The sequence below is a fragment of the Mauremys reevesii genome, unplaced genomic scaffold (genome assembly GCF_016161935.1).
Source record: "Mauremys reevesii isolate NIE-2019 unplaced genomic scaffold, ASM1616193v1 Contig23, whole genome shotgun sequence".
NCBI classification, from domain to species: Eukaryota; Metazoa; Chordata; order Testudines; family Geoemydidae; genus Mauremys; species Mauremys reevesii.
This window is the reverse complement of record NW_024100833.1, coordinates 662449-686149: the sequence shown is the minus strand read 5'-3', so window position 1 is coordinate 686149 and position 23701 is coordinate 662449. Positions and strand designations below refer to the sequence as shown.

General features: G+C 62.6%; 1 protein-coding gene across 1 annotated transcript; it reads right to left on the bottom strand.

The window, feature by feature from the left end:
- Positions 1 to 842: 842 nt before the first annotated feature.
- LOC120393547 (protein tweety homolog 1-like) lies at positions 843 to 23332 on the bottom strand. The gene is made up of 14 exons (XM_039518168.1): positions 23107 to 23332; positions 13075 to 13247; positions 10238 to 10349; positions 8944 to 9164; positions 8594 to 8689; positions 8040 to 8112; positions 6439 to 6514; positions 6255 to 6310; positions 5758 to 5850; positions 5558 to 5650; positions 4837 to 4979; positions 4376 to 4424; positions 3040 to 3118; positions 843 to 1716 (listed from the first exon to the last, which is right to left on the bottom strand). Exons 1-13 carry the CDS (start codon positions 23230 to 23232, stop codon positions 3080 to 3082), a joined length of 1350 nt encoding a protein of 449 aa, XP_039374102.1. The 5' UTR covers positions 23233 to 23332; the 3' UTR covers positions 843 to 1716; positions 3040 to 3079.
- Between the last annotated feature and the right edge of the window lie 369 nt (positions 23333 to 23701).

The following is a 23701-nucleotide window of genomic DNA, read 5'->3' as shown; positions in this document are numbered from 1 at the left end:
CGGCTCTGGGAGGGGAAGGGGTGGGAGCCAGGGCTCCTGGGTTCTATCCCCGGCTCTGGGAGGGGAAGGGGTGGGAGCCAGGACTCCTGGGTTCTATCCCCGGCTCTGGGAGGGGAAGGGGTGGGAGCTAGGGCTCCTGGGTGTGACAGTGGCCAAGCAGATGCCAGCTTCCCCCCCCCCCCCCGCCAGGGGCTATGGAGTGTTAACAGTGGGGACCAGCCTCCACGTGGCCCCCACTGGGGGCATTCAGGTTCAGGGGCCCCTTCGGCCTCAGTTCTGGGGCCCTGTTTGTGTCAGTCATGATATGGCTTGGCCTCATGGGGCAGCTGCTGAACTCATTTAACCTGGGGCCAGATGGGAGCCGGCGCCCCCTAGAGGGGACAGGCCCCGCACCCCATTCCCCGCCCCCCTGAGCCAGCCAGTCCCTGCCCTGGGGCCAGATGGGAGCCGGCGCCCCCTAGAGGGGACAGGCCCCGCACCCCATTCCCCGCCCCCCTGAGCCAGCCAGTCCCTGCCCTGGGGCCGGGTGGGAGCCGGTGCCCCCTAGAGGGGACAGGCCCAGTGCCCCCTTCCCCACCCCCCCTGAGCCAGCCAGTCCCTGCCCTGGGGCCAGATGGGAGCCGGCGCCCCCGAGAGGGGAGGCAAATCAAAGCGCGCACGCAGCTCCCTTTAAAATAAAATTTCCCTTTTATTTCTCGTTCCTCTGGATCGAAGGCTCGTTAGTGGCCGAGGCTCTAATTGGGACGGCAGGCGGGGTCCCCCCCAGCTCGCGCCAGTCACCTCTCTCCTCTGCCTACAGGTCTCTGCTCTACAGCCCGGGTCAGGCCGGCCTCACAGGGGTGTGTGGTTAGACGTTAATTGGGGCTGACGCCCCAGGGCTGGATGGGCCCCGTGTTGCTGCTGGGCTCACTTGTCTGGCTGGCCACTGCTCTCTTCTGGTCCACTCGCCCGCTCTCTCGTTCCCTCCTTTTCCGATGGGCTCCTTTTCGTCTGTGCTTTTTCACTCCTTCAGTCCTTCACTCCTCCTCGTCCCACCCCCTCGCCTGTTCCTCCGTTCGCTCCTTTTCCATCTTTTTTCCTGCCTGCTTTCGCTCTGTATTTTCACACTTTTTTCCTTCCTTCTTTCTCTCTTCATTCTTTTTTCCCCACACATTCCTTCTCCTTAATTTATTCTTTCAACTCCTTTTGCTCATTCATTCATTCATTCGTTCATTTATTCATTCATTCTTTTTAATTTCTCCATTCTTCCCCCCATCCATTCACTCTACTCTCTCACTTCTTCTTTCCTTCCCTTTCACTCTCATGCTCCTTCCTTCCTCCATTCATCCTTTCTGCTCTCTCACGCTCATTCTTCCACTCCTCCATTCATCCTTCTGCTTTCCTCGTTTTCTCCCCCCTGGGATTCTTATGGGGAAACCCTCCTCCTTCATCCCACCCCCCCTTCTCAGGGGCACAGACCCCTGGCATCAAACCCAGATAGACGGAGGGATGGGTCAGCAGGGGGTGGCCGGGGGGGGGGCAGCCCCGGTCTCTCTCCTTCCCCCCGTTTGGTTCTGTCGGGCCCAGCAGCACTCGGCCGTGGGGGGCACCCGGTCCATGTGTTAGTCAGGGGTGGGGGCCGTGGGTCGGATTCTAGGTCAGGAAGTCCATTCGGTATCGGGGGCCCGGTTCCTCTTGGCTGGCGCCGACGTAAGATGCCTGCATGGGGGGTGAGTCCTGGGGTGGGGAGAGATGGGAGAGATGAGAGATGGAGGGGATAGACTGGAGGGGACGACGTGACGCTCTGTACCTCAAAGCAGCCTCCTGGGACCCCAGCGTTCACCCCCGGGATGGGATTAGGATGTTTGGGATCATCATCTGAAGGCCTGTCCTGTTGGGCTGCGTGTGTTACCATTGTGTGGCAAGTTACAAAGTTTTGCTCTCTGTGTGCGACTGATAATGTGTTGTGAGGTGGGGAGGCCGGGGACCCCATCCCTGCCCATCCTGCTAACAGAAGCGGCACCAGGGTTTCTGGTGCCCTAGGCAGAATTTGGGGGGTGGCATTTTGTGCGCTCCCCACGGGGTGCGCGGGAGCTTCCGGTTCCGCTCCCATCGCGCCGCCGAAGAAGGACCCTCCGCCGAAATGCCGCAGGCGACAGCGGCAGTCATTGAGCTGCTCAATTGGCTGCCGCTGTTTTCCGCGGCACGTCGGCAGAAGAACCTTCTTCGGCGGCGCAACGAATCCTGGTGCCGTAGGCAGGAAGCACCGGCCCTGCCTTCTAATAGCCATTGATGGGACCGATCCTCCAGCAATTTATCTAGTTCTTTTCCGACCAACGGGGGCTGCCTGACCCGCGCAGATCTTTCTAGCAGCTGGAAGCAAGTATGAAAAAGGGACCGTGACGTCCTCACTTGGCCTCTCTCCTCCCCCGTCTCCACACCCAGAAAATGGTCTGGAAGACAAAAGCTTTGAGCTAGGGAGACTGGTCCCAGGCTGGAAGGGAACCCAGCCTGTGTCGGGAGGAGCTGCGAGCTGCCTGTTAGGGGGAGAGGTTGTTTGATTCAAATCTTGCTCAGACGGTTACATTGAGACGCCGTTTCTAGTTTTATTTCTTAGGTAACCGACTCTGCTGCCGAGAGCCACTGACCCTCCGTCTTGCTGGAGTTGATAAACCTGGTTGATGTTTTACCCAAACCAGCGTGGATTCACTCCCGTTTTGCCGGAACGGCAAACTAATGAATCAGCTTGCACCGGCCGAGGGAGTGCCGAGCAGTGGAAGACGGTGTATTTCTGGGGTGCCAGGCTGGGGCGACTGGCTGGGGTCCCTCTCTGAGAGGTTCAGGGAACCGTCATGCCGTGTTGCTGGGGCGGGAGGGGCTGCACATGCTGCTGGCTGAGTGATCGCTGCACCTGCAGGGGGTTCGGGGCTTGTCACCGGGGTGGTACTGAGACAGCCCAGGCCAGTGAGTTAAGGGGGCACAGCGGTCCCACAGTGCCAGGTTGTGATCCCCCCCCGCCCCAGGAGTGGGGGCACAGGCTGGGGGGGGGGGGAGACTTACCGAGGGGGGCGGGGAGTGCCGGTCGAGGAGGGGCACGCTATCATATCGAGGACTGCCACTGAACGAACCGCTTTGATTCCTGCCGAGGAGAGCGAGACGGGCGCTAGCCGGGGTGGGAGGGGGATCCTGCCCCCCACCTCCGAGAGCCAGGCCCCCGAACTGGAGTGTATGTGACATCACTGTACCCCCATCTCCCCCACCCCCATCCCGAGTCTCTGCTCGGTCATTGAACCCAGGGCTGCCCACTGGTGATGGGGGCGGGGGGCAGAGGGAAACAGCTGGATGTCTTGGTTTAATTGGAGGTGAAGGGGGGCGGGAATCTATTTAAGATTCCCAGGCCAGCCGGGATACCGGGGCCCATGGCTCTGAACCAGGGCAGTAGCCAGGATAACGGGCTAGAGGGGCCCATGGCTCTGACAGGGCAGCAGCCGGGATACCGGGCTAGAGGGGCCCATGGCTCTGACAGGGCAGCAGCCGGGATACTGGGCTAGAGGGGCCCAGGGCTCTGACAGGGCAGCAGCCGGGATACCGGGCTGGAGGGTCCCACGGCTCTGATCTGATCTGGTCTGAACAGTCCTAGAGGCCCATCCCCCACTAGCTGGTATTGTTATAATTAACCCTTGAGTTCTGGGCAGAGTAAACCCAGAAACAACTGGAGAGTGTGGGGGGGAGAGGGGGTTGCCATATGCCCCCCAGTGGTGGCTCGGGGGATAGCTTTAATATTGGAGAGGGACAGAGATTGGCTGGAGGGGTGCATGTGGGAGGTCGGGGCCCACTGATGGTTAGGGGAGGGTCTCCTGGACTGCCCCCCGCCCCATCCATCAAGGCAGGACAGGGGGCAATATGGAGGAGGCACCCATCAGCGCCAGGCCCAGCTCAGCACCCGGGCACCTGACCCCTAAGTCCCAGGCAGGCCGGGGTCTGGCGAGTGCCGGCGCGGCTGAGCCAGAGCTGTTGCAGGGGCCGGTGGGGAAGGGGACGGCGGGACGGCTGGGGATGAAGAGCGATATATTCGGTAATGAGGGTGAGAGGGAACGGAGGGAGGGGTACCGGGGATGGATGGATGGGGGTGTAGTGGGATGGACGGGTGGTTGGACGGACAAACGGGAGACGGATGCAGTGGGGACGGAGAACCACAGCGGGCCAGCTGGCTGGTGGGGTGGGACAGACAGACACAGGGTGGGGAGCGAGGATGGACGCCCAGCACGCCCCGGCCCCTGGCTGCAGTCCATTGGGGGGGGTACGGGGGGGCTACTCACATGTACTGTGAGACGGGGGCGTTGGAAATGGGTGGGGCCGAGAGGCGCAGGCTGGAGCGGGGCGGGGGGCTACGTGCCTGAGGGGTGAAGGGGTGCCGTCCTCCGCGCCCCTCGTACTCCATGTTCCTGCCGGCCGGAGGGGGTTGGTGGGGCTGCTTGGCGATGCCCCCACGACATGTTCCCTGCCTGCCCCCAGACGCCCTGCCCACCACCATGACTGTCCCCGCCCCTGTCCAGATGCCCGCCCCTGCCGTGCGAACCCCCTCCCCACAGCAACCTGCTGCCATGCCACAACAGGCCCCGCCCCACTGCAAGCAGTCCCGCCCACCCCAGCTGCCCCGCCCACTCCCTCCACTCTGAGAAGCTCCACCCACCTGCCCCAACCATCCCCATCGGGCACCTCAGACGCCCCGCCCCGCAATGCGAGTGGCCCCACCCCCCACCAACAACCCAGCCCCCTCACCCCACCTGGCCCACCCCCGGCAGCCCGCGCGGCGCCACCCCTCAGAGGCCCTGCCCTGCACCTTGCCCCTCCCACCTGCTGTGGAACCTCCCCCAGGCGCGGGGCAGGCTGCAGACGGCCGTGGTGAAGGCGAGGGCCGAGAGGAGGGAGAAGAGCAGCAGGAAGAGCAGCCCCTCCATGCCGTCATAACAGAGCCCCTTGAGCGCGTCCACGTAGTCCTGGGCGAGAGACAGCGTCACCGGCCCGCAGGGGGCGGAGCCTAGGGGCTACCGCGGCCCAGGAGGGCGGAGCCTGGGGAAGCTACCACAGCTCAGGGGGCGGAGCCTGGGAGCTACCACAGCCCAGGGGGCGGAGCCTGAAGGGAGCTACCACAGCCCGGCGGGGGGTGCGGGGTGGATGCAGGGGCAGAGCCTGGGGAAGCTACCACAGCCTGGGGGGGAACAGCTTGGGGGAAGCTACCACAGCTCAGTGGGGTGGAGCCTGAGGAGCAACCACAGCCTGGCGGGGTGGGGTGGGCGCAGGGCGGAGCCTGGGGAAGCTACCACAGCCCGCAGCGGGGGTTGGCGCGGAGGTGGAGCCTGAGGAAGCTACCACAGCCTGGGGGACAGAGCCTGGGAGCTACCACAGCTCAGGGGTGGAGCCTGGGAGCCACCACAGCTCAGGGGTGGAGCCGGGGAGCTACCCCCGCTCAGGGGGGTGGAGCTTGGGGAAGCTACCACAGTCCAGGGTGCTACCATAGCCGGGGGGAATCCTGCTGGGGGCAGCCGCGGGACACCCCGGGGGCAGGAGCCGATACCTTGTGAAGTCCCCGGCAGTTGAGCAGCGCGACCAGCTGGTGGAAGTTGCTCTCCGTGGAGTTCAGGGTGCCCTGCACAGAGACCAGGTTCCTCTGGGGGAGAGAGAGAGAGAGAGGTGGGGGGATGGAACCCAGGCGTCCGGGCTCCCAGCCAGCCCCCCACCCCCCCCCCCAGGCATTAATCCCAATCCAGCACTGACCGCAGCCGCAGGGAATTGTGGGATAGCTTCTCTCGCCCGGCCGTGCCGCTGGGAGTGGATGCTGGACAGCGCCCGCTGCGACATGGTCAGCCTCTGGGGGGGGGGTGAGAGCGGGATTGTGGGGCACAGATGGGGGAGGGGTGCACCCCCCCCGGCTCCCGCCCCAGGAGCTGCCGGTCAGCAACAAACCAGCTGCACGGCGGTGTCTGGCGCCCTCTAGTGGTGAGTTCAGGTCGCGTAAGAGCCCCGCTAACTCCCCCAGCCCTCCTGGTGCCCATCACTCCCGACCCCCAACCCCCTGCTAGCCCAGCCCTGGGCTCCCGCCAGCCCTGCCAGTGCCCCTCACTCCCGACCCGCAGCCCAGCCTGGGGTCCCCCCACTCAGCCCCCAGAATCCATGGCCCAGGCCTCCGTGCTGGTGGTGCTGGCGTGCCCTCCTGCCAGGCCCAGGCCGAGCCCCAGAGAGCTTGGTTCATGGGTGAGGTGTTGGGGTCTCACCTGTTGGAAGGGGTTCGGGACGCCCTGGCTGCAGGTGAGATAGTACTGGAGGATTTCTGCCGGGGCGGGGTGGGGTGAGAGAAGGAAGGGGTTAAGAATGGGCCCCTCTAGTCTGGTCTCCCCTCCCCTGCCCCCATCAGACCCATGGGCCCATCTAGCCCGGCCTCCTGCCCCTGGTGCCTACCTGGGCTCAGTTCTGTCTTGGCCTGGGTCAGGTTCAGGACGAAGCCGTCTGGGTCAGAGCAGAAATCACTGAGTCCCTGGGGAGGGGGAGTTATTGTTACTGACACGGGGGAGGGGGGGAATTGGTTGGATCACAGAAACCCCCTTGGGAGCTGCCAACTGATGTGCCAAGATTACTTCTGTCCCTGCTTTCCTGACAGCTCAGGACCCCAGCACCCTGCCTTGCTGAGCCAGCCACGCCCGTCTGCTCCAACACAGACCCAGGGTCTCACCTGAACTCACCCCCAGAGCTGCAGGTTTACGTGAAAGCAGCTCACAGACGTGTCCCTGTCTTTAACATGCAGATGCCCAACTCCCAATGGGATCCAAACCCTAAATAAATCCGTTTCACCCTGTATAAAGCTTATGCAGGGTAAATTCGTAAATTGTCCGCCCTCTATAACACTGATAGAGAGAGATGCACAGCTGTTTGCTCCCCCAGGTATTAAAACATGCTCTGGGTTAATTAATAAGTAAAAAGTGATTTTATTAAATACAGAAAGTAGGATTTAAGTGGTTCCAAGTAGTAACAGACAGAGCAAAGTGAATTACTAAGTAAAATAAAATAATCCCTGCAAGTCTGAGTCTAATACAGTAAGAAAACCGAATACAGATCAAATCTCACCCTCAGAGATGTTCCAATAAGCTTCTTTCACAGACTAGACTCCTTCCTAGTCTGGGCCCGATCCTTTCCCCGGGTACAGCCCTTGTTCCAGCTCAGGTGGAAGCTAGGGGATTGCACATGATGGCTGCAGCTTGTTCTGTTCCACCCACTTATAGATCTTTGGCCCAAGGCGGGAATCCTTTGTCCCTCTCTGGGTTCCCACCCCCTCCTTCTCAATGGAAAAGCACCAGGTTCGAGATGGATTCCAGTTCAGGTGACATGATCACATGCAGGGCCGGCTTTAGCAAGTGCGAGAACCGATTCGCACTCACCCGGCGGCGCCCGGGTCTTCGGCGCACCGGCAGCGGGTCCGTCACTCGCTCCGGGTCTTCAGTGGCACTGAGCGACCCGCCGCCAAGACCTGGAGCGCCGCCGGTGAGTAAAATTAAAAAGGCGCCAGCGTGGGGCCCTCTTAGGCGTGGGGCGAATCGGCCTAAAGCCAGCCCTGATCACAAGTCCTGTGAGACCCCCCAAGCCCTCATTCCTCCCAGCCTGACTCACAGGAAGGCACCTGCAACCAGAGCCCTCCACAGTCAATTGTCCTGGTTGCTGGGAGCCATCAAGATTCCAAACCACCTTTAATGGCCCACACTTTGCATAACTACAATAGGCCCTCAGAGTGATAGTTCATCTTGCTAGTCCCAGATACAAGAGTGACACATTCCTACAAACAGGACGGCCACACTCAGCAGATCATAAGCTTTGTAATGACCTTACAAAGCTTATGATCTTTGCATGGTCTCTTGTAAGAGACCATGCAAAAGGTCTCTCTTACAAGAGACCTTTTGCATGAAGCTCTGCCGGTGCCCCTCACTCCCGACCCGCAGCCCCAGGAGGCAGTGATCTCCTGGCGAGAACGGGGTTGAGACCCACAACCGCCCCCTCAGCCCTTCACTCACCACAGCTGCTGCCATCTCCAGCCCCAGGGAGCCCCAGCTCAGGATGAGAACGAAGAAACTCATCACAGTCATTCTGGGGGAGGGGGAGACACTAGAGTCAGCATTTGGGAAAGACTCAACTCACCCCCTCCCCCAACCTGTGGGGCAGAAAGAAACAGCCTCTCAACCCTGCCCCCTCCCAGAGCCGGGGAGAGAACCCAGGTGTCCTGGTTCCCAGCCCCTCCCTGCTCTAACCACTAGACCCCACTCCCTTCCCAGAGCCGGGAGAGAACCCAGGCGTCCTGGCTCCCAGCCCCCGCTCTACCACTGCACCGCATTCCCCTCTCACCACAGCCCCCCCCCATGTGAAGCAGGACTGGGGGAGGTGGGACACTGGGGGATTGTGGGGAGGAGGGAGGGAGCTGTGGGGGTGGTGCAGGGACGCTGGGGGGTTGTGGGGGCATGGGGCGGTTGCAGGGCGGAGGGTGGGAGCTGTGGGGCGAGGGGGAGGGAGGAGGGGCTGTGGGGATCAGGTCCCAGTGAGTGCAGATGCCCCCGCCAGGTCCCCGACTCACGCGACCACCAGCCACTTGCTCTGCTTGCCGAGCCCCAGCAGGGTGAAGAGGCAAATGACCAGGTCCAGCAGCAGCAGCAGGAGATACGCCAGCCACCTGCGGGGGAGGGGTGAGCCCGGGGTGAGCCCAGCCCCCCCTGACCTCCGACCCCCCCACCAGCCACCTGCGGGGGAGGGGTGAGCCCAGCCCCCCTCCCCCTGACCCCCCCACCAGCCACCTGCGGGGGAGGGGTGAGCCCAGCCCCGTTGCCCCCTCCATCCCCTGCCCCCTACCCATCACCTGAGGGGGAGGGGCAGCTCTGCCCCCCCCCGCACCCGCCCTGTTCCCGCCCGTCTCCCCCCAGGTCTCACCTGTAGTCCTCCAGGAAGGCCAGGCCGAGGGCCAGCTGGCTGGGACTCGTCCCCAGGGCCCCCCAGAAGGGGAGACTCGCCAGGATCTGGGCCACGGCCTCGGCCTGGCGCCGCGTGTTGCGCACGACGGCCACGAACTCGATGCGGGGGGCCAGCGCCTCCTCCAGCCGCGTCAGGTCCCCCCCCACAGCCCCCGACAGCAGCCCCAGCGTCTGCCGCACCTGGGGGGAGGGGCCCGGGTCGGATGCATGGCACACGCGTGTGTCACCGTCACGCCTCCTCCGCATGTGTGTGTCACCGTCATGCCTCCCCCATGTGTGTGCCACTGTCACGCCTCCCCTCCACGTGTTTATCAATGTCACTCCTCCCCCACATGCATGTGCTAGTGTCATGCCTTCCCCACATGCATGTGTCATGGTCAAACCTCCCCACACACGTGTGTGCCACCATCATGCCTTCTCCACATGCCTGTGCCACATCTCACCTCCTCCATGCGTGTCACTGTCACGCCTCCCACACACGTGTGTGCCACCGTCATGCCTTCCCCACACATGTGTGTTATGGTCACGCCTCCCCCCACCCATGTGCCTCCATCACAGCTCCCCCACATGCATGTTTCATCATCACGCCTTCTCCACGTGTGTGCGCTGTCACCCTTCCCACATGCCTCCGTGTTGCCACATGCCCCCTCACACACTTCCCCCACACGTGTACACAGTGTCCCCGCGTGGGCTGGGGGACAGGACATGCGGAGGGGGCACAGGGTGGGGGAGTCGTGCCCTGGGCGCTAGCAGGGGGTGCAGTGGGGCTCTGGGAGGTTTGGGGGGCTGTGTGGAGTTGGGAGGCAGGGGACTCGGGGACCTCACCAGCGTGTCCGCGCCGTGCAGCATGTGGTTGGTGCTGGGGGCATAGTGGGAGGTCAGAGGGCAGTAGGGGGCACGGGGGGATGGGGGCATGGGAGTACAGGGGCACAGGGGCAGTGGGGGTACGGGAGGAATGGGGGCACAGGAGGGCACAGGGAGGCTCACCAGGGTGTCAGTGCCCTGCAGCGTGAAATTGGTGTTAGGGGCTGGGGGCAGCGGGAGGTAGGGGGCAGTGGGGGCACAGGGGAAGTGGGGGGCAGTGGGGGCACAGAGGGGCACGGGGCTCACCAGTGCGTCGGCGCCTGCAGCGTGAGGTTGGCGTTAGGGGATGGGGGCAGCGTAGGTAGGGGCAGTGGGGGCACGGGGCTTTAGGTGCTGTGGGGCAGCGGGAGGTAGGGGCAGTGGGGGCACAGAGGGGCACGGGGGCTCACCAGCGCGTCGGCGCCCTGCAGCGTGAGGTTGGCGTCCAGCAGTGCGGCTGTGGCCTGCCCGACCCCGTCGTTGGTCTCGCTGTTCCCATAGAAGCCGATGCCAATTCCTGCACTGGGGGGGGGGGGGCACACGGGGGGTCGGTACCAGTGGGGGGAGCAGTCCTAGCGCCCCCCCAGTTCAGCCCCATCCCACTGGAGCTCCAGCCCCCTGGGTGCCCCCCCAGGCCTGGGGGCAGGGGTGTGGCCATGGGGCAGCAGCTGGGGAGAGCGGCGGGCGGGGATGATGGATAAAGACCCATAAGCTTCTTAGCATGGGGCCAGGCCCAGCCAGCCTGGGATCCCGCCCCCCCATCACACCCACAGGCCCATCCAGCTGTCACTGCCTCCCGCCCCCCCCCCCAAGAAGCAGCTGGTTCCTGACAGCCAGACCCGCCCCCCACCCAGCAATCAGCATGGGGTGTGTGTGGGGGTAATTACAGCCCTGTGGATAACGAGGGGGTGCCCAGTTGGAGACACCCCTCGAGCTCCGGGGTAACAGCCGCTGATCAGCCCCCCACAGACTGTCCTGGACCCCTCCATCCCCCCATACGTCCCAACCCCCCCATGCTCCCCCAGACCCCTCCATCCCCACATACACCCTCAGATCCCCATATCTCCCACCCCTATACACTCCAGACCCCTCCATCCCCCCATACCTCCCATCCCCACCCCATACCCCTCCATCCCAACCCCACCCCACCCCATAAACCCCCAGACCCTCCATCCCTCCCAACCTCACCCCAGACACCCGCAGACCCCTCCATCCCCATACACCCTCAGATCCCCATATCTCCCACCCTATACACCCCAGACCCCTCCATCCCCATACCTCCCAACCCTCCCATGCTCCCCAGACCCTCCATCCCTCCATACACCCCAGATCCCTCCATCCCCTACATCCCAACCCCACCCACCCCCATACACCCCAGACCCCTCCATCCCCATACCTCCCACCCCACACCCCAGACCCCTCCATCCCAACCCCACCCACCCCATACACCCCCAGACCCCTCCATCCCCATACCTCCCATCCCCCCATGCCCCATTTCCTCCATCTCCCATAACCCCATTCACCTTCATCCCCATCCCACCTCATGTCTCCATCCTCCCAGACCCCTCTATCTCCTCCCATTCATACACCCATCCCCACCCCATGCCCCCATCCCCAGACTCCTCCTTCCCCCTTGTACCTCCCAGCCCCCCCTCATGCCGCCCTCCCCCCTCCATCCATCCCCCCCCGTCCATCTGTCTGTGACTGAGGCCGGCTGGCTCCCAAAATCCTGCTGCCATGGCAACCGCCCCCTCCCCGCGGGGGAGGCAGCCCCATTCTCACGCTAATGAGGCCCCTTCCTTGCAGGGCAGGAGCGATGTGGGGGGGATCGGTGGGGGGGATGCCAGTTTCTTTCCCCATCACCGAGCCAAGCTGGGTGGGAGGGGGGCAGGGAGAGAACCCAGGCGTCCTGGCTCCCAGCCCCGCCCCCTCTAACCACTAGACCCTACTCCCCTCCATAGCAATGGGGCCGGGCGCTCTGGGGTTTGGTCCCTCCCCGTCCACGGCCCGGCTGCTCAGGAGCAGGCCTGGGTCTGAGCCCAGGGGAGTAGGGCTCCTCTCCCGCCAGCCAGCCCCCTGGCACACAGAGGGGCCCATTGTCCCCTCCCTGAATGGCCCCAGGCTGGGCTCTCAATGGGGCCCTTCTCCCCCCAGTTCTCAGGGTGCTGCCAGCAACCCCAGCGAGGGGCAGGGGTGGGGCTGGGGAGCGACCCAATAACCCAGCCCAGAGAATAGAGAGTCTGGTGAAATTCGCCACAGTGAGAAGGGAGTGGGGTCTAGTGGGTAGAGCAGGGGGAGCTGGGAGCCAGGACTCCTGGGTTCTCTCCACGGCTCTGGGAGGGGAGTGGGGTCTAGTGGTTAGAGCAGGAGGCTTGGAGCCAGGACTCCTGGGTTCTCTCTGCGGCTCTGGTGCGGGAGGGGGATTGGCTGTTTTTGTCCCATGAACTTGGCTTTCTGCCTTGGTGCCCGGGGTTGGGAAGTTTGAGCCCCACCCCATGTGGCAGTGAAGCGGGGGAGGTTGGCAAGGGGTGGGAGACAGGACCACGCAGGGGCCCGGCCATGGCGGAACAAAGAGACAAAGGAGCCGGGGGGACCCAGGCCGGGGCCGGGGCCAGGGGGAGAAAAGGGACCCGGCTTCCTATAGTGCCGGGAAACAAGCAGCTCTTTATGGCAGCTGGGGGCGGGGGAGGGGGTGGGGCACCGACAGCCAGTGCCAGACAAAGCCAGGACAATGGGGAGTCTGATGGGCCCAGGGAGGCTGCTGGCGGGCAGGGGAGGAGGAGGGGGGAGAAATGTGGGGGAGGGACGGGGGAGGACAGATACCAACCCCAACAGCCTCCTTAGCAAAGGCTTAGAGAATGGGGAGGGCAGGGACTGGCTGGCTCCGGGGGGCGGGGAATGGGGCCTGGGGCCTGTCCTCTGGGGGCGCTGCCTACCCGGCCCCAGGGCAGGGACTGGCTGGCTCCGGGGGGCAGGGAATGGGGCACGGGGTCTGTCCCCCTAGGGGGCGCCGGCTCTCACCCGGGCCCAGGGCAGGGACTGGCTGGCTCAGGGGGGCAGGGAATGGGTCACAGGGTCTGTCCTCTCTAGGGGGCGCCGGCTCCCATCTCATGCTGGAACCATCCATGAAGCAAGTTTGTTGAGGCCTCAGCCTACCTGCCCCAGCCCCCTCCCCGGCGCACACGGGATGGGGGGCTCTGACCCCAGCCCCATCCGTCTCCCCCCTGCCCCTTCCCCGGGTCCTCACCAGCAGACGACGATGGCGGCCACGCAGCTCCAGGTGATGCAGCAAACCCTGCGCGGCTTGGGCTCGTCCTCGTCCTCCGGGTCGCAGCAACAGAACCGGATCAGGTAGACGCAGATCAGGACGAGGCTGATGGCCAGGCAGAGCCCGGCCACGCTGGCCAGGAGCAGCAGGGCCTGGGGGACGGACGGACAGACGCAGATCAGCCAAAGGACAGCACCCGCCTCCCCCAGGCTTGGGAGAGGAGTGGGGTCTAGTGGTTAGAGCAGGGGGAGCTGGGAGCCAGGACACCTGGGTTCTCTCCCCGGCTCGGGGAGGGGAGTCTAGTGGTTAGAGCAGGGGGAGCTGGGAGCCAGGACTCCTGGGTTCTCGCTCTGGGAGGAAAGTGGGGTCTAGTGGTTAGAGCAGGAGGGGGCTGGGAGCCAGGACTCCTGGGTTCTCTCCCCAGCTCTGGGAGGGGAGTGGGGTCTAGTGGTTAGAGCAGGGGGAGTTGGGAGCCAGGACTCCTGGGTTCTCCTCTATATTTCCAGGTGGAGGTGCCTGGCCCTGTGGCGATCTCTGCCCCCCAGGGCCCAAAGGGGGCAGATCGGGGCATATCCAGGGTGCCCGACCCTGTAGCTATTCCCCCAGCCAGCCCCAATCTCCCCCGCCCCCCCGTCCCCCACAGCAGATTACAGCTTCTCTCAGTTTGCTCCAGGCTTAGATGGTGAAACCGCCCCAGTGAAGCTGCGTGGGCCAGGCCCCACCCCACAGCAGCTGGCAGAGTGCGGGGCGGGGTGGGCGGGGCGCTGGGGGCGGGGTGGGCGGGGGCGCTGCGGGGAGGCGCTGAGAGACATTTCTCAGCCAGCTTCTGCTGGAGAGCGGCCAGGGCTTGCCAGTCTGAGAAATACAGCTCGTCTGGCTGTCTGTCCCTCCCCATGCACCCTCCATCCGTCCATCCCCAACCCCACCCCTCCCCACATATCCTGTGTCCGTCCGTCCATCCACACCCTTACCCACATACTCCGTGTCCGTCCGTCCATCCATCCCCATCCCCACCCCTCCCCACACACCCCGTGTCCATCCATCCATCCCCCACACCTATCGGTCCAGCGAGGGGTGTGTGGGGACGGACAGACACAGAGGGTATCAGGGCGGGGGGTGATGGATGGACAGACAGACAGAGGAGCGTGTCTGAGGATGCAGAGACAACCCAGTGCCATTTACTTCGGCCTGGCCGGTGGTGGGAACCCGTGGGGCTGTGGCCCGTCCCCTGCGGGCTGGGGGGTGGGGGGGCAGGCTGTGGCCAATGGGGTTGTTTGTGGGGATGTTGGTATGGGTGGGCGGGATGAAGGTGCGTGGGGACACAGGGATGGGGAGGGAGGGAAGGATGGGGTCTGTGTGGGGATGGAGGGAGGGATAAGGGGTGCGTGGGGACAGAGAGGCACATAGGGACGGAGGGAGGGGTGCATGGGGACGGAGGGGCACGTGTGGGGGGGATGGATGGGCAGGGATAGAGGGATGGGGATGGGGGGTGTGGGGAGGGAGAGAGGGACAGGGACGGCTGTGAGGTGTGTGTGGAGATGGAGGGAGGATGGGAGGCTGTGTGGGGACAGAGGAGGGGCACGTGGGAGGGATGTGGGATGTATGTGGGGATGGAGGGCTGTGCCTGGGGAGGAGGGTGCATGGGGAGGGATGGGGCTGTGCATGGGGAGATGGGGGCTGTGTGGGATGGAGGGAGGGGTGCATGGGGAGATGGGGGCTGTGTGTGGGGATGGAGGGAGGTGCATGGGGAGGATGGGGGTCTGTGCATGGGGAGATAGGGGCTGTGTGGGGGACGGAGGAGGGGTGCATGGGGAGGGATGGGGGCTGTGCATGGGGAGATGGGGGCTGCGTGGGGATGCAGGAGGGGTGCATGGGAGGAGGGTGCATGGGGAGATGGGGGCTGTGTGTGGGGATGGAGGAGGGTGCATGGGGAGGGATGGGGCTGTGCATGGGGAGATGGGGGCTGTGTGTGGGATGGAGGAGGGGTGCATGGGGGAGATGGGGCTGTGTGTGGGGATGGAGGAGGGGTGCATGTGGAGGGATGGGGCTGTGCATGGGGAGATGGGGGCTGTGTGTGGGATGGAGGGAGGTGCATGGGGAGGGATGGGGGCTGTGCATGGGGGAGATAGGGGCTGTGTGTGGGGATGGAGGAGGGGTGCATGGGGGAGATGGGGGCTGTGTGGGGATGGAGGAGGGGTGCATGGGGGAGATGGGGGCTGTGTGTGGGGATGGAGGAGGGTGCATGGGGAGGGATGGGGGCTGTGCATGGGGAGATGGGGGCTGTGTGTGGGACGGAGGGAGGGGTGCATGGGGAGATAGGGGCTGTGTGTGGGGACGGAGGAGGTGCATGGGGAGGGATGGGGCTGTGCATGGGGAGATGGGGGGCTGTGTGTGGGGATGGAGGAGGCGTGCATGGGGAGATGGGGGCTGTGTGTGGGGATGGAGGAGGGGTGCATGGGGAGATGGGGGCTGTGTGTGGGGATGGAGGGGTGCATGGGGAGGGATGGGGGCTGTGCATGGGGAGATGTGGGGCTGTGTGTGGGGATGGAGGGGTGCATGGGGAGGGATGGGGGCTGTGCATGGGGAGATGGGGCTGCGCATGGGGACGGAGGAGGGGTGCATGGGGAGGGATGGGGCTGTGCATGGGGAGATGGGGGCTGTGTGTGGGGATGGAGGGGTGCATGGGGAGGATGGGGGCTGTGCATGGGGAGATGGGGGCTGCGCGTGGGGATGGAGGGGGTGCATGGGGAGGGATGGGGCTGTGCATGGGGAGATGTGGGGCTGTGTGTGGGGATGGAGGGAGGGGTGCATGGGGAGGGATGGGGCTGTGCATGGGGAGATGGGGGGCTGCGCGTGGGGACGGAGGGAGGGGTGCATGGGGAGGATGGGGGCTGTGCATGGGGAGATGGGGGCTGCGCGGGGGACGGAGGAGGGGTGCATGGGGAGATGGGGGCTGCGCGTGGGGACGGAGGGAGGGGTGCATGGGGAGGGATGGGGGCTGTGCATGGGGAGATGGGGGCTGCGCGTGGAGATGGGGGGCACGTGGGGGGGTGGGCGGCTGAGCGGCTGCACCCTGCCTGTCTCGGAGCAGAGGCGCTGGCTCGGCGGCGCGGGGGGCCCCCGGTGACCTACATAGCAGCGAATCCAGAGCTCGGCTCCTGGTTCCGCCTGCCAAGGGAATCACCAGCGAATGTGGCTCCCGCCCCGGCTCCCCCCCACCCCCGCAGGGAGCCAGGCTGCTCGGGGTCCTCGAGTGACCCCCCAGGCCACCCCACTGCTGTAACTGGTGTAAAGCCAACGCTCCCCGGGGAGGACTCCCCCCAGGAGCTCATTAGAAACGAAGCCGCAGGCTGTAAAACAGGAACATGCTGCCAGGGACGGGCCCCGCCAGCCCAATACACTGGCCCCTGTTCCCGGCGCGCCTCCGCGCAGGAGGGATCCCTGACCCCCCGGGGCCCAACCAGCCCGGGATCCCCCCGATCCCCCGGGGCCCAGCCAGCCCGGGATCCCCCCGACCCCCCGGGGCCCAGCCAGCCTGGTATCCCCCCGACCCCCCGGGGCCCAGCCAGCCCGGTATCCCCCCGACCCCCTGGGGCCCAACCAGCCCGGGATCCCCCCGACCCCCCGGGGCCCAGCCAGCCCGGGATCCCCGACCCCGGCCCAGCCAGCCCGGGAACCCCCCGACCCCCCCGGCCCAGCCAGCCTGGTATCCCCCCGACCCCCCCGGCCCACCCAGCCTGGGATCCCCCCGACCCCCCGGGGCCCAGCCAGCCTGGTATCCCCACCCCTGGGCCCAGCCAGCCTGGGATCCCCCCGACCCCCCGGGGCCCAGCCAGCCCGGGATCCCCCCGACCCCCCCGGCCCAGCCAGCCTGGGATCCCCCCGATTCCCCTGGGCCCAGCCAGCCTGGTATCCCCGATTCCCTGGGCCCAGCCAGCCCAGGATCCCCGACCCCGGGGCCCAGCCAGCCCAGGAACCCCGATCCTCCGGGGCCCAGCCAGCCTGGTATCCCCGATTCCCCAGGGCCCAGCCAGCCTGGTATCCCCCCGATTCCCCTGATCCTCCAAACCCTCCCCCCAGATCAGCCCCCTGGGCTCAGCAGCCTAGAGAGGGGAAGGACCCCACACCCCCCGCTGGTCCCTAGAGAGGGGAAGGGCAGTGACTGGGCTCCCCAGCAGCTATTCACTCAGCAGGGGTGGGGAAGAGGAGAAGAAATATTAACTAAAAGCAAAGGGTGGGGCTTGGGGGGACGGAGGGAGGGATGGAGGAGTGTGGGGAGGGGAATGGGGAGGAGGGAGGAGGGATGGAGGAGTGTGGGGAGGGAGGGGTGTGGGGAGGGAGGGAAGGATGGAGGGGTGTGGGTAGAGGGAGGAATGGAGGGGTGTGGGAGGGAGGGAGGAGGAGGAATGGGGAGGGAGGAGGGAGGAGGGATGGAGGTGTGGGGAGGGAGGGGTGTGGGGGAGGGAGGGAAGGATGGAGGGGTGTGGGGAGGAGGGATGGAGGAGTGTGGGGAGGGAGGGATGGATAGACAGGATTAAAGATCATAAACAAGCTGCCTCCCGCCTGTTACACAGACGACTCCTGACACACATTAATTCCCAGCTAATTTGCATTTTGTTTAAAAAAAAAAGAGGCGCATTTTTGATATTTGCATCTCGTAATCCCCAGGACAGGATTGGGGGTGGAGGCCAGATTTGGTCTTAATCTGCCCAGAGATAGATCCCCAGCTGGTGTCAATCGTCCCTTGCTCTGTCCTGTCGGAGTCAGTGGGGCCAGACCCCCAGCTGGGAAGGGGAGGAGGGGTGTCAATTGGCCATCGCTCCATCAGAGGCAATGGGGCCAGACCCCTAGTTGGGGGGGCTGAGAGGAGGTCAATCAGCCATCAAGAGATAGACTCCGCCACTTCCCTTGGTAGCTTGTTCCAATGAGGCATTTCGACTCAGTTAAATTACACCCCCCCCAGGCCCCGCTGTTCAAAACTGGTGTCTTCTTCCCAGTTTGATGGTGTCTGGCTTCCAGCCCTTGGGTCTTCTGCCTTCCATCACCAGGTCGAAGAGTAGCTGATACTTCCTCCCCGGGAAGGTACCTCTACGTCATAATCAAGTTACCTCTTGATCTTTTCGATCAGCTCATTTTATTTTTTGAATTCACCCCACTTTGTTACTTCCGTTTGAGTCTTAATTCGATATAAAGGCATTGAGTTGGGGCAATGCCTCGGATGGTTCGACTCTCAAAGCAGCCAACGCAGACTTTCAGAGAGGCCACTCTACGGGAATTTTGTACCCACTGGAATGCCGTTTGTTATAGATCGGGGGTACAGCGTCAGTATCAGAATAAAACGACCTGGGTCTTTCCCTACCAGAGGAAGGTCTCAGAACTTCCTGCTCGCCGATGTGAAAGAACCTGCACACCCGTCGTTTCCATCCTAATCTTGTAGTGAAGATCTTGGCTTAAGCCTGAAGTCTGAGGTTTAATAGCCCATTGGTAGATCTCAAAGCACCTGACCAAGGAGCTCCGTGTAATTATCCCCATTAACTGAGGCAGTGACCTGTCCACAGTCCCCCCAGCAGAACAAGGTCTCTTTAGCCCCAGTCTGGGACTCTCCATTAGGCTATGCTGCTTGATACCCGTTCAATTAATTCCCTTCCCCGGCGAGGAATAGCTATAGCAGTATAAGCAACCTGTATTCCTGCAGCCCCTCCAAGGAAGAGTTATAGTGGGACCATGATTGTGTGTAGACAAGTCTTTGAAGATGGGTCTTGAGAAGCGCTGAGAAGGCGTTTCGACTCAGTTGAGTTAATTCACTTGCACTAATTCGATGGAAGAAAAGATCCAGTAGACCAGACTCCAAGGAATGGAGACTCTACCTCATCCCTAGGGGAGCTCTTCCGATGGCTCATTATCCTCACTGGTACAAGTCTGCACCGTAGATATTTCTCATCTGGATTGATCTTGCTTTAGCTTTTCTGGGATGCCGTGTCCACTTCTGGCCTCTCACGGGCAAGAACAAGGAACCTTGCTGGGATGATCCGGAGACTGGACAGTCAATTTTACGAGAAGAAACTCAAAGAGTTTGGCATGTTTCGCTTAAAAAGGAGGCTGGGAGGGGATCTGATCGCTTTCAGGGGGGCAAACGGCAGGGAGGGAGAAGGTGTGTTGAAACCGAAGAACAGCGCCTGGCTCAGGAACAAATGGGCATGGATAAACTGAGGCTGGAAATTAGGAGAAAGTTCCTAACCATCTGGATCAGCCTAAGTGGTTCGAAGATGGAGCTGTACATCTACGAATGGGACGGCATGATGGTGTTGCTGACGACAGCAGGGGACTGCACTCTGTGACCTTCCAGTCCTGCGTCCTTCTGAATTTCTAGACCGTGGAAAAGTCACCCCTTTTGGCTGGGCCCAATCAAGTGAGCTCCTCGAGTCTCTTTGCTTGTCTACATGGAGATGCTATTCCCGAACCAGGTTGGATGTGCCGTCGCTGTATCGGGATGACTCCCTGTGTGAGGACATGTTTATACCAGAATCAGAGGGACCCATATTTTGGTTCAGCTTGGTCCAGCAGCCCGGCCGGTGGCATCTTGCTCCCATGCTCGGGGTCTGACTGATCACCAGATTTGGAGGCAACATCCCCCAGCTTCCCCCACAGTCTTGGCAGGTGGATCATCTGGGCTCAACTCCTGCCATTGGGGCTTGCTTGCTGTTAGGGCGCCTCCTCCTGGCTGCTCTGGGAATTAGTTCCTTCCAGGTCCGATGCCCCCTTCCGTCACTCAGTCGTGCACACCAAAGTCTCTCTCTCTCTGAGTGCTCCCTCATCGTGGCTTGGCCCTCCGTGCTCACGATGCACTTTCCTCCTCCCAGGGTATCCAAGTCAAACAGGATGAACCATCCCACAGCCCAGCCTGTGCCCCTTACCCGGTGACCAGTAGGGGAGCCCGGGCCCACCCTTCACTCCAGGATCCAGCTTGAAGACCCTCTTACTAGTGTCCAAGGTCTGCAGCATCCCAGTCAGGGGTCGCTCAGGTCACTTAATTCCCCTCAGCTGTGGGACTATCCGGGTAGCTGGTCCCTTCTCAGACAGTGTGGGGCGGCCCCCCCTTCACAGGGGCATTTCCCACTGTCTCTGTTGGGGGCTGCAAAATGTAAATCAGCTGCGGATAATGGCGCTCAAAGCCGGGATGAACGTGACCTGTGCTCAGGTGAGGTGTGGGGATGTCTTTCTAGGACGTCCACCGTGCGTCGGATTATTTCGTACGAGCTCGTCTGGTCAATTGCCCCGCGTGTTATGCTAGAACTGTGGGGCCGGAAGAGATCTTAAGGGGTCATTACACCATCTCCAAGTCAACTTAGATCAGCTCCGGCTGACGTTCGTTCCACTTGTTCTTAAAACCCTCCAAGGACCAGCCCCTATACAGGTTTTAGAGGCACATTGGCTCAGACACCTCGCCCGGATAATTCAGAGGAAGGTCTGAGAACTCCATGGCCACACGGTCTAAGAACCCTGCGTCCACACAGTTTTCATCCTACTCTCGTAGCTGCGAGCTCGGTTTAAGCCTGAGGTTGAGTGGCCCAGCTGGAATTTGGATCCTCGTTAATGACAGCTCTGGATATTGTTGGTGCCCATCTAGGCTTCCTAACTTGCCAAGATCCTGGCGCCTACGCCACCCGGTGGCAAGGAGATCCACAGGCCAACGACGCCTTGCCTTGGATCACTTGTGAAGTCACCACCATTTAATTTCACGGGACGCCCCGTGCAAATGTTCTCCAGGCCTTGGGGCATCCTTATGGCTCTTCCCTGCAGGAATCTCTCTGGCCTGGATTATGCAGGGTTACCTGCAAATCTAGGTGTCTGGGAATCAGGCCAGATGGGAGCCCCCTTGAGAGGAGATGGCAGGTTCAGGGACCGGGGAACTAGGGGGCGGCTCAGAGATACACAGGAAATTTCTTGGGGGGTCGGGGGTAACATGTTAGTGTAATTCTATATCTAGCTAACGTCACCGTCTGAGTGGGTGAGTAGTTTGAACGGGGATGGAAAGACAGATGGATGGAGGGATGGGGGTGGAGGTAGAGGAGTGTGGGGACGGATGGCCAGATAGACACAGCAATGGGATGGATGGATGGAAGCAGGGATGAGAATGGAGATAGGGGGATGGGGATAAATAGATAAAGGGCTCTGTATGGGGCTGGATGGATAGAGGTGAGTGCATGGGGACAGACAGGCAGCTCTGGGGATAGATGGACAGACAGACAGCGCCCCACTGTAGGGAGAGGAGCTGCCCCTGTTGGTGGGGCCCTGGATGGTTACATCTGAAGTAGGGTATGACCCCGCCCCAGCCTCCCCAGCACACATAACAGGTGGCTCCCAGCATAACAAGAGATTAGACACCCCACCCCGTCAATTACCCCCCCACCTCCGCTGGCCCCACTGCCTGGCCAGACCCAGGACACAGACATGTCCCCTCCACCCCCGCTTGCACCCACTCTGCCCCCTTCCCGGCTCTGCACTTCCTCTGCCCTCCTGTCTGTTCACTTCTTCTCTTGATCCCTCCAGCTGCCGGTCTCTCTCCTTCTCTATCTTTCTCTCCGCGGGTCCTACATTGCTCCGGTCTGTCCATCCCTCTCCCTCCCTCATTTTATTCCTCCCTCTGTCCATACCTCTCCTCTTTCTGTCTCCCTCCCTCAACTCCTTCATCCCTCCTGTCTATCGATCCCCTTCCTCCAACACACACACTGCTCCATCCATCTCTCCTCCATCCCTCCATCCCTCCTGTCTCCTTTTATCCATCCCCTTCCCCCAACACACACACTGCTCCATCCATCTCTCCTCCATTCCTCCATCCCTCCTGTCTCCTTCTATCCATCCCCTTCCACCAACACACACCGCTCCATCCATCTCTCCTCCATCCCCCCCTCCCGCCTGTCTCCTTCTATCCATCCCCTTCCCTCCAACACACACACTGCTCCATCCATCTCTCCTCCATCCCTCCATCCCTGCTGTCTCCTTCTATCCATCCCCTTCCTCCAACACACACACTGCTCCATCCATCTCTCCTTCATCCCTCCTGTCTCCTTCTATCCATCCCCTTCCTCCAACACACACACTGCTCCATCCATCTCTCCTCCATTCCTCCATCCCTCCTGTCTCCTTCTATCCATCCCCCTTCCCTCCAACACACACACTGCTCCATCCATCTCCCCTCCATCCCTCCTGTCTTCTTCTATCCATCCCCTTCCCCCAACACACACGGCTCCATCCATCTCTCCTCCATCCCTCCATCCCTCCTGTCTCCTTTTATCCATCCCCTTCCCCCAACACACACACTGCTCCATCCATCTCTCCTCCATCCCTCCAGTCTCCTTCTATCCATCCCCTACCCCCAACACACACACTGCTCCATCCATCTCTCCTCCATCCCTCCTGTCTCCTTCTCTCCATCCCCCTTCCCTCCAACACACACACGGCTCCATCCACCTCTCCTCCATCCCTCCATCCCTCCTGTCTCCTTCTATCCATCCCCTACCCCCAACACACACACTGCTCCATCCATCTCTCCTCCATCCCTCCTGTCTCCTTCTATCCATCCCCTTCCGCCAACACACACGGCTCCATCCATCTCTCCTCCATCCCTCCATCCCTCCTGTCTCCTTCTATCCATCCCCTTCCCCCAACACAGACGGCTCCATCCATCTCTCCTCCATCCCTCCTGTCTCTCTCTATCCATCCCACTTCCTCCAACACACACACTGCTCCATCTATCTCTCCTCCATCCCTCCATCCCTCCTGTCTCCTTCTATCCATCCCCTTCCTCCAACACACACACTGCTCCATCCATCTCTCCTCCATCCCTCCTGTCTCCTTCTCTCCATCCCCTTCCCTCCAACACACACACTGCTCCATCCATCTCTCTTTCTCCCTCCCTTTTTCTTTCTCTCCATCTCTCCCTCCCTTTCACTCTGCTTCTGTCCATCTCTTCCCCCCCTCCTGCGTACTGCCCCCCCGTGCCCCCCTTACCTGCTGGTACTCCCTGTCCTGGGGGGCGAAGCTGCTCTCCACCACCTCGAACTGGAAATTGGTGCGCGGCACCTGGTGGAGCAGGTAAACCCACCACGACGCCTGGTACCCCTGGGGGGCCCCCATAGCCCCCTCTGGGCGCACGTGAAGGGGACCCTCTCCCCGGACGCCTGGGTCCCCTGGCTCACCGCCTCGGGCCGCCCATGGGGCTGGAGGGTCGGGGTGGGCGCAGGGGCGCCCGGCGGGCAGGGAGATGGAGAGCGAGTGAGCGAGCGGAGATTTGGCTGGGCTGGGGATATTATGCAGGCGGGAGATGGGGGCATGGGGAGGGCAGCGCCACCTGGTGGTGAAGTCCTGGAACTTCCCAGTTTTTCCTCCCATCCTTGTCCCTGGGGGACCCCTTTAAATTAACCCTTCGCTCCCCAGCCCATGGGGGATACAGCGCCCCCTGGTGGTGACACCCGGGAGCTTCCTAACTAGTCATTAAATCAGCCCATGGGGAGGGGGCGGAGGGAGGGAGCCGTTTTAAATTAACCCTTCATGTCCCAGCCCATTGGGAGGGCGGAGCCTGGGGAAGGGACAGCACCCCCTCGTT